The 10694-nt window shown below is 40.0% G+C and overlaps 1 protein-coding gene across 1 annotated transcript; it reads right to left on the reverse strand.

Moving 5' to 3' along the window:
• Positions 1-3052: 3052 nt before the first annotated feature.
• utp11 (UTP11 small subunit processome component) lies at positions 3053-5712 on the reverse strand. The gene is made up of 8 exons (XM_034233074.1): positions 5499-5712; positions 5266-5327; positions 5045-5147; positions 4822-4941; positions 3966-4059; positions 3721-3851; positions 3419-3529; positions 3053-3323 (listed from the first exon to the last, which is right to left on the reverse strand). The coding sequence occupies exons 1-8, from the start codon at positions 5556-5558 to the stop codon at positions 3240-3242; spliced, it is 765 nt and encodes a 254-aa protein (XP_034088965.1). The 5' UTR covers positions 5559-5712; the 3' UTR covers positions 3053-3239.
• Between the last annotated feature and the right edge of the window lie 4982 nt (positions 5713-10694).

A 10694-nucleotide genomic window follows, 5' to 3' on the forward strand; every position in this document is an offset into this window, starting at 1 on the left:
CTTTACGGATTAAAAGCAAAAGACATTTAAGAACAAATACAGCATAAATACATTATTAAAAAGGCATTTAAAAACAGGCATAATAAGCAAAGGTAATAAAATAAATAAAATAAATACACACAGCAGGTACAGAATACATGACTAAAAAGGCATACTGTAGTGTGAGTATGGGCAGCTCAATTAAAAGCAGCGGCAAATAGGTGCGTTTTTAGTCGGGATTTAAAAATAGGAAGTGTTTCGGCGGACGTGCACGATTTAGGCAGTTTGTTCCAAATTGTTGGGGCATAATAACTAAAAGCTGCTTTTCCATGTTTAGTGGTTATTCTCGGAACAGAGAGCAGACCCGACCCAGAAGACCTGAGACTCAAAGATTGTAGGTCGGCCTTTTGAGAGACTCTATGGGTCAGCCTACCATAACTACTTATTGAGGTTGGCCAACATCAATATCTCTGACCCCAACCATAACAGCGAATATTAATTGTTACATCAAATTGGAGATACAGGGGCCCACGATTTAATAAGGTTGGACTGAAGCATTCGTTTGTGCACCAGTCAATCCTTAAATTAAATACAGAGCTAAATCCCAGGTCAAATGTACATTAGAAGGTCTTTCTCTTCAGGGATTGTGATGTTTTGTTAACTATTTGTCCTTGTTGATGTTGCAAATGGAGCTGCTGTGCTGCAAGACAAATGTAAGACTCGATCTGACAATAGAGTGTTATCATATCGTATGTTTACTAGACACATTTCTACTACAATTAGAGAACAGCTGTTAGCTCTGTGCCGAGTATTAAATGAGTGTAATCAGTCCAAGTGGACCCACCATCACTCTTTCCCAGTTTTGGCCCATCTTGAGGTGTTGGCTCACCTTTGGTCTGGTCAGCAGTGTTTGGGCCAAGGCCTCTGGTATCTCTCCTCCAGCCCCTCCACCTCTCACTGCGCCTAGTGACATTTCTGCCTGGCTCCCTCTGTTTCCTCTTCCCCCTCCAGTGGCTCCCAGGAGAGGCTGATGGATGGGCTCTGTTTATGAAGCTGCTGCCACTACAGTGATCAATCAAACCTGGGCCGCTGTGATCTGCTGCTGGAACGCCAGGGTCCTCAGTCTATTTCACACTACAGGCTGTAGAAAACCACACATACAGTTTGTTAGTACTCACTACATGCAAATACAAAGCCACAAATAGGTTGATGGAGAAAGACAGCACTATGAAAGATGTGGAAGGGGATAGAGTTTGTGAATGCAAGTTGAGTGTGCTTGCCTCACCTGAAATATGGGGCTTTAGTGCAGGTACTTGACTCAACAAAGTTCAATTTTGAGGACAGGGACCTGGCGAGGACTGATCAGCAGGGGGATCAACAGCAGAGTTGGTCTTAGTGGCAAGCAGGGATCAGCTAATCCCAGCTCCACCATGGCACTCTGATCCACACGCACACACTTGACTGAGAAGTCTAATTAACCAGAGACGATGAGCCTGTATGAGCTGGGTAGTCTTGTGAGAGCAGATGTGAGGAAGATATGGGAAATGAGAGCCCACATAGGCCTTTATCGTGGAATATATTCTGATATGTCACAGTGGAAAAAGTACAGGTGTAAATGATTTAATATGTAATGGCTGAATCCCATTTAGCTGCGTCATATTCTGGGTCATGGTTTTATGCTGGCTGACTGACTGACTGTCACGGTTTAAAGGGACGCCTGAATGTAACAGAGCCGTCTTTATTAGTGACACCTGCCATGACAAGTCGAAATATCTGCTGTAAAAAGGGCCTTTGGAAACAGGTAATGGTTAATACATTGGGTTATCTGATGACACATCACACCATAACAGACTGATGAGAATAACCTGTAGAGAAGGATGTAGCTGTAACAGTTACATTTGCCTCTCAAGGGTGTCTTTAACAGGTATTTTTGCATAAGCACAGCTGCAGCTAATACAATTAAAAATGCTAATTATGATTAAAGTGATCTAATGAGCGAGCATTGACAGTAGTAGTGTTGTAATTATTAGTGCATGCTATATGACAACTAAATCATACTCAATTGTACTAGCTGCAGCTGTGTGTCACCCTGCTGTGACATGTGAAAATGCATTTTCTAAGGAGTTGCTGCATTTTATTTCAAGGGCTGCAACAAACAAATAAGCTAAACCTGTGCCTCCACCACTCAAATTATTTAGTTGCGCAGACACCAACAACTTGGTGTTTCTGTGGATTCCTCGTAAAATGCTTAGATACAAATATCCAAGTTTATCACGAGGAAGTTTCCCTCAAATCACCAACAAACGGCCCAACATGAGTCAATTCAGAGAAGTTAATTTCATGGCGGCAAATAAGCGTTAATCGCTCGCTTCCATCAGTTATACATTGTAAAGGCCTCTTCATGTCATTTACCAGCCCACCTTAATGAAAATACCCAACTAATATGACATTGACATGATACGTGCTATCTTTATGAGATGGTAGGACAACCTGAATATAGCTGACACTCACAATAAGCTGTGAGATACTGGATGAGGCCAAAGTTTTGTTCTTCATAGCAGAAGATGAATGCCTTTTTTATAGAACTTTTCGAAAAGTACTGTTATGACAGGTGTGAAATGTGAATGAGGTTCAGCTCCTCGCGTTAATACCTACTGAACAAGAAAGCAGTTTGTGGCGCTTGAGTCGGTGACATCTAATTACAGAAAATGTCATATCCACATTTGAACTCTCAAGTTTACATTTTTTTGCATGCTATAGACTTCAAGCTTAGTCTATTCCATATTCATATCCTGTGTCTTCAGCCATTGACAGTGATGAAGGACACTAATGCCACCTACTGGTACAAGAACTAAATACACTAAACTGCAGTTAGACGGCTCAGCAATTATGACTTCCTCATTTCAAATTCAGCCTTAGGCCTCATAAACTAATTATGCTGTTGTCTCTAATTTCTTGAGTTGTTCTAATGGCAACACATTAATAATAAAAAAGTAAAAGTCAACAAACTACTAACCCAAAAAAAGAGATCAACCACAAGGTATATGCACATTTGACAACAAGTCACAACAAGTGTATGTTCTTTTGATATTTATTTGAAAGAAACTAAAAGTTGTAGATAAATATTTACAAAACTGCAACATCTTTTAAGGAAATAAAAATGCTCCCATGTCTATGGTGTGATCTAGAAGTCCACTATTTCCCCAATATCAGATTGGCAAAGTTGGTGATTTCTTCTCAGCATGACGAGAACATCCGCCTCAGCGCTTCCTCTTGACATCAAACTTGTAGATAGCTGCAGCACTGTGAGTCTCCTTTTTTACCTTCACTTTCTTGTTCTTATCCTGGTGCACAGGGATAAAGAAGAAAAGGAAACGTGTTGATTTTTCCAGTTGTACTGCGACAATGCTTGTTGTCATATAAGACATCGTTTCCTCACCTGTAGGTCCTTGCGGGTCTGAATCTTTTGGCCAATCACAAACATTTTCTTTTCTCTGTCTATCCTCTGGGAAAGGATCTTGTACTGGTGATTCCTCAGCTTGGCCAACTTCTACAGTTAGAATGAGGAGAGAACCATCAGTGGGTTTGAATGCACTTTGAACCTTACATTGACAGCAATATATTGCAAACAAATGTTTCGATGTACACTTTTTAGGTGAGCCAATGTCAACTCAGATTACAGAAGCTATATCCTGGTCACACACTAAATGACACTGATCTCCATGCATTATAAGCACAAACCATCATAGTGCGAGGCTCTACAGCTCCCTGGATGCTCTTCGTCTCCAGAGTTTTCAGAGTTGGTCTGTTGAACACTCTGTCCACCAGCTCAGGGACAGTGTTGAGGTGGTTTGCCAGATCGAATGACTGCACTGAGGTGACACAATAAAACGTTTAAACTTACTGTATTATTAATAACTATTAAATCCCAACAAGCCAGGGATGTCTGTTCACATTATAATTAACAAATGTGCATTAACATCTACCTTCTTTCTTGGAATCCACAAAGAATGTATGATGGTTTTTCTGTTTGCCGTCTGCCTCCAGAATATGGAGCTCTCCTTTCATCCTCTCAATTTTCTGAAATCAAATGATAAACACAAAGATTTACAGTGGGCAACAACAGGAGCTCTATTTCAGGGAGGATTCCTTTATCAGTAGGAGGTTAGGTAATGGTCGGAGCACATCTGTAATTTAGGCCCAATTCCAAACCACACCCTACCCACTCAGTGATGGAGTGAACTCCGTCTGTCGTCACACAAGCAGTTTAACGAGGCTCCCTCCTTCCAGATGGAGGGTGTAAATACAGCGGCATGCTTTGGGACGAACTCCCCTCTCTCCGGCAGAAACAGGAAATGCAAAATGTTTTCGTAACAACGGTTTCAAATCAGCATCTCTTGAATTAAAGATAACAAAAATAAAACTCCAAATATTTTTTGTAAACATATTTTTGTTTTAAAATCTGATGTTAATAAGCTGCTTAGTTTGAGCAAAAAACAAATATGAGGTAACCATGAAGTTGTTAACATCTGTATGAAGATATTAAATAGCTCTTGTTGTGCAGTTTATCAGAACTGTTTGTAAACAGCTTGTTTCCTGACGGACACACACAGCGTTGAGTGCTGTCAGGTAGAGCAGCAGGTGAAGTCTGGACCGATGCAGACTCACTGTTTGAGGGCTTGATAGCCCACTCCCCCGCCACACTCGTTGGTTTGGAACAGCACTTAATGTGGCGGACCCTCCACCCGAACGGAGGGGTAGGGTGTTGTTTGGAATTGGGCCTGAGTTTTCAGTAGACAATCAAGTCCACTTTGATTGTGTTGTTGTGGCAAATCCACTTACCCTGGCCTCTGCCACCCTTTTCATCTCCACATATTTGATATCCTGCGTCCTCATCACTTTCTTCTGCTCCTCTGTTATCTCGTCCTCCTCACCTTCTTTTTTTGCTACATGAATTCCATCCTGTCAACACAAATTAAATACTTCAGCCACAGAGATCAGGGGAGATTTACACAGCGTAGCTAATTGTCTCGTCGTGTTGCGTTAATGGTGATCCTTATCTTACCTGCAGCTGGGTGTTGATCATTTTGTAGTAAAACTCATCTGGGTTCTTATCCAGAGCTTTCTTTCGCAGAGCAGAAAGAGTGTTTTGTTTCTTGTGGTAATCACTAAAAAACAAAGCAAAGCAAGCCATTACACACTTTATTCTTCAACCATGTTACATTTCAAAATCCACATTCAAAGCATAGAAATAAAAGCATGTATCATTTACTTGATAAAACTTACACTGCACGGAGTTTGTAGTCCTTTTTCTTCTCCAGCAATCCCAAATGTTTCCTGAAACCAGGCTGTGTGAAAAAATAATTATACAGTTAAGACAAGTTATACACCACAATATGTATTACACATGTATCAGGTTGGTTATAATGTTCGGACATCTCTATAGGGCAACAGTACTTCACAACATAGCAGCAGGCTAGGAAGCTAGCAAGTCAGCCAACAAAACACTGAATGCTCACCTGAGATCTTTCATGGTGGTTTTTCTGTCGGGACTTCAACGCTTTCCTGAACGAAGACATTATGGCGAATCTCGTCCGGCGTAATAAAGCTAAATAGTTTAGGAAAAGAAGATACGAGTCAGGTATGTATAACAACTGAATCTCCCTGCTGCTTAATGTTTCCTCCTGCTAGCTGCACACGTGGGTTCCTGCCTGTATCACAGCGAGTAGATTTTCATTTCCGTACCGCAGATTCGCAACTCCACTTACTTTGAAAATACCAAAGTAGTGATACATCGTGACTGAAAATGTATTAACAATAAAACAATGTTTTATTAATTTTTGGCATTTTACAAAACGTGTTCACATAATCATTTATTTGTTTCGATCTATTACAGTGCTGTGAATGTCAGACTACGTGTTGTATGAGCGCGTAATTAACAGTAGAGGGTGCTGTTCACATTAAAATGCTATGATGTGCGCACCCTGTTGCACATTCCTGCTGTTTGAGCCTTGGTAGCTCATTGTAGATGTATTGTGCAGCTGTTGACAGAAATAAGGTAAATGTATTAAAGTGTTTGTACTTTACTTGAGTTTTCGATCGGATACTAATTTATACAAATTATATGTATTTCTACTACTATGGTGACTATTTACTTTATACTAACAAAAACAAGTTTATAAAATATGAACCGTTGTTATGGATTTAAAATAAAGCATACGCATACAATTAGTAGTTTGTTTCATTTTCACCAGGTAAAACAATGAAATGCATCTCACAGGTTTATGCATGAAGTTCGTTTTCAATGATAACTTTCTAGTAAAGTAAAGTTTATTTTTAGTAAAGTAATGTTTTCAATGCAGGACATTTACTTTTAGTGTTTGAATATTGTTTTATTCTGCTTTTACCTAATTTAAGGAAGTTCTTCTTCCACCATTTGTATTAGTTAGATAATTCATTTGAAAAGGAAGGTCACTCATAGAGCACAGAGCTCCACCAAGGTTTCCATGAATGAAATGAATGCATGTATCCGTCCGTGATTCAGATCTGCTTCAAAATTCGACGGGTTCTTTCTTTGAAAATGGTGAGATCCTCCATTTTTCATGAAACTCAGGCCAGTAGTATTCCTATAATCTTGCTGTCAATTAATCCAACAAACAAACCAAACAGAAAACACAACCTCTGTGGCGAAGGTTATAGAATAACATTTTAACCACTTAATCACCCAGTTTCCGTAATAATTGTTCTTATCGCATTACCTCATGTAATTGATGTTGAAAGACATTTATTTTGGCTTTGAATATTCAAGACCACAAATGATACATTATGTGGTTTAATGGAAAAGGGAAATGGGTTTAATTATATTCATCCAAGTATAAGACCAATGCAATTGGCATCTGCCATTTAGATGTTGTATACAAGCCAGACTTGGCCCAGGATCCACAGAACAAGTGAGGGTCATCACACAGTGCTGCTGACTCAATATTCTTTGGCTGCACTGTTCATACATGAAATCATTTTGGTTATTATAATAAAGGCCTGCATTTGCCAGAGCGCACAGTTAACTCTAATTGGTAACACGTTTATGTTTTTCCAACATGAACATTTACTGCATGTTTCCGTTCGGGTTCCAGACTGTTTTCATTTATGTCCAGACCAAGAGACTAAAGGAGATTACATTGAATCTCTGTAATCTTACTAGCAAATTATTCACAAACTTTTTTATATTTTGAGAGGAAAAAAAGTGCTGCAGGAACAAAGACAATGAGGGGGTCATCCAATAGGCTATCCATTTCCAGACATGATGTTTTGGGTAGTGGGTAGACAGAGAGAAAGCTGTAATGGCACCAGTCCCCTAATCTCACACAGACTCCCAACTTGTTGTGGACGTGAGAAGTAGCCTTTAGGACAGAGAGAGATATTCCAGGAAACAGTCATTTCCCTCAATGGCAGCTCACTATTCCCTCACCAACCGCAAGGAATTTGTTTTATATGTGTGAGATTTGCCCGGTATGCAGATTGTTTTGCGGGCGATTAGACCTATGAATGGGGTCAGTGTTTCCACATTATGTCACAAGCTTGTTTATCAGTCTGATGGCTAATGACCGCGATCCCTGTGAAGATTTCAGCCCAAGGCCCGACTGGTCCACTCAGCCACGAACGTGTTTAACAAGGCAAACACAGGCGGCAGCCAGAATTTATGGGTTAAAATGTCTGCGTTCTGACTTACTTGACTCCATGCTGTTTAATTCATTGGAGTATTTATCATTACTGTGAAATGCCTGGTGAGCCATGACAGGGGTAAATACTACTTTGGAAATCAGAGGCTGATGCAAGAGCAGGAGGACAAGAGGCTGTGGGTTGGTTCAGGGTCAGCAATGGAGGAATGCCCTTGTGGGGCACATGCAGAACCGTTTGGTTTTCTTATATGACCCTGTAAAAATAACATTGCTGACATATTGTAAGACTGCTGCACTTGGGCTGAGCTCAGGACTTTGGTATGTCTCCTCTGACCATGGTTGGTCCTCATCTGCCGCCAGGCCAGCCCAGTTTAAAAATGCATGAGCCAGAAGTTCCCTTCCTCTCAATTTAGCTTCATTTCTTAAAATGATCAAAGGTAGCATAATAACATTATACAGATTAAAAAGTCATCCTGGTTGATAAGTTGTTGTTGGAAGTGGAGGAATGTATGTAAAACTACTCGTTTTATGCTACTTTATAGTTGTAATCAACTACATTCAGACTGAAATATTGCACTTCGTACTCCAGTGCATTAAATGACAGCTAGAGTTATCATACCTGTTATATTAAAAATGTACAATAAGAAACATATAAGCTAATTATATACCATGCAAAGAAAAGTCCTTTCTTGTGTCTCCTCTAAACCGAACTCATATGAAGTAGCCAGCAGAAATTACCTCCACCTTGACCAGCAATTAAGTCCTTACATTACGATGCTTCAGTATTAACAATGTGCCTTTACTTGGAATATTTGTATTCTCATTATTGGACATTCCTACCTCAAATAATCCCCTACTCGTTGCCCAAGCCATCTACTAGTAGGTGGTGCACTCCTGGGTGGGATTCTCACCATAACCACAAATTCTTGTAAAACAAAAATGTCTACAATTAAGTGCCAATACGGTGCTTATTTTCTCTGCTGGAGTTTTTTTCATACATTGTAGCATGACTTCTTTTATACTCCATCCCAGACAATCACAGCAGTGCAGTGGCAACAATTGGATGTGTTTCAGATGAGGAAAATCATGCTTTATCTGTACTGTAAAAAAAGCTATTATCGCCAATACCATCAAAAGGATCTTCCAGGTAATGGTGTTTTGCTAGTTTGTTTTGATTGTATTTTTAAAAGCTAGCACATGATGTCCATCTGCATATTCCTTATAAGCTAAAGCTATAAAGACTATTTATACACGCCATTATGTAGGTGAGGAAAACAGACATATTCTGAACAAGCCATACCTACTTACTGTGGGACTTTTAACCATTTTATTGCCTCATTAGTGTGCTGCCATGATGCTCATTAGAATGAATTTCTCTCCTAAACCACACATCCAAGAAAAGAGTTGAAGGTTTACAATTTAATTTGAGTTTCAGTAAGCAGCATGATAGTCACTTGAGACGTCATCACCTCTGGCTTCAAAAGGTAAAAGTATGCTTAAAATTGAATTACATGGTGTTTTTCACCTAGGGTTGAACATATCGTAAACACAGTTACGTTTCACATCAATCTGTTCAATTTTCACTTTGAAATCTTGCATGTGTTTTCTTCAGTGAAAACATTCTCACTTTGTACTGATTACTTAGATAGTTAACCCCTATTACCCTTTTAACTTGTTTTTCAAAACTAAAACAGAGAGATATTTCATGATTTAGGTAAAAAAGAGTTACACTTAACTTAACCAAGTAAACAGAAACAGTGAGGCCTTTGTCCTATGATGAATTGACAAGCATCTATCCTCTAATTTGTTGCACGCAGTCTGACAGGACCACGCCTCAGAGTGTAAAATTAGGATTTATAATTAAGGGTTTGTGAGGACAGGGGTCACAGGACCATGAAAGACAAGGGTCACATGTTTGGAGGTCTTCTATGTTTATCGGGTTATTGCATGTGTAAGCCTTCGCGACTGCTTTTGCATTTCCAGAAAAAGAACTAACAATTACATAAGAGTGTTAAAATGCTTTTAATTGAGTGCTACACATAATTTTAACAGCTGTTAAACAATGGTAATCTTTAACATTTAAACCGTTGAACTATTGCTTCAAATAACCAATTGGGTCCATTACGCAGCGTCCACACGGCGGCGTGCGTTGAAGCTTGCCGGCGGGCGTGTCTGAAACTCGACCAACAACCAATCACATGAATCTCCCGCCCCGGACACACAAGCACGCGGTTTGATTGGCTAGAGCTTGTACTGGCATATGATTTGATTGGCTGACGCTTCCGTCGAAGCTTCAAAAGTTGAACATTGTTCAACTTTTGCAACGCGAGCAAAGCGAAGCGACGGAACCACAATGCAGTTCGGCAAAGCGTGACGTCACCCCATTCAAAGTGAATGGGCAGAAGCGTTGAAGCTTGAACGCACGCCGCCGTGTGGACGGGCCTGTGTTCCCATTACTTAGTGTTTTTTCACCAAATTCGGTGGAGCGTCCGAAGATATTAAAGTCGGGGCCGTGGCCGGGCTAAATATGTAAATGAAAAATGGTTTTCCTTTGAAGATGAGTTCAATGTAACTAAATGTAAAATAGAGGAGAGCTTTTCCTTAGAGACTTCACCGTCTTCAAGGAGCTAAACATTGTGTAAATCATGAATGGAGTCGTTTTCCAGCTCTCTGTTCTCGTCCTTCGCTCCCTTGTCTTGAAAAAACAACATCAGTTTTTTAGAGTTGTTTGTCTAAAGGGTCTTTTACAGCTTGAGGGTCAGTTAAACAGGTCAGGTTGCTCTGGTGTGAAACTTTCAGCTGTTCTTTAGGAGGAAGAACTTGAACAGCTGAATGTTCTCCTTCACTGCATAATGCATTTGTTAAGTTGGAATGGAGGAGTAAATAGAAACATTTGATTACACTGCTTGGGGTGGCCTAGAGGTTAGGGAAGATGCTTTAACGGGTGTCATCAGGATTAATCTGGTTTGAAAAAGTGAGAAGCCTCTTTCATTATCACCAACCATGTATAATTAAGTAAGGCCAAGGTCAGACTGT

Source organism: Gymnodraco acuticeps, unplaced genomic scaffold (genome assembly GCF_902827175.1).
Source record: "Gymnodraco acuticeps unplaced genomic scaffold, fGymAcu1.1, whole genome shotgun sequence".
Taxonomy (NCBI): Eukaryota; Metazoa; Chordata; class Actinopteri; order Perciformes; family Bathydraconidae; genus Gymnodraco; species Gymnodraco acuticeps.

Coding starts and splice junctions, on each gene's coding strand:
- utp11 (XM_034233074.1), bottom strand. CDS start 5,558: ATGTCTTCGTTCAGGAAAGCGTTGAAGTCCCGACAGAAAAACCACCAT. Junction 4,060..4,821: donor AAAGGGTGGCAGAGGCCAGG/GTAAGTGGATTT, acceptor ATTTGATTTCAG/AAAATTGAGAGGATGAAAGG. Junction 3,324..3,418: donor AGACCCGCAAGGACCTACAG/GTGAGGAAACGA, acceptor CCTGTGCACCAG/GATAAGAACAAGAAAGTGAA.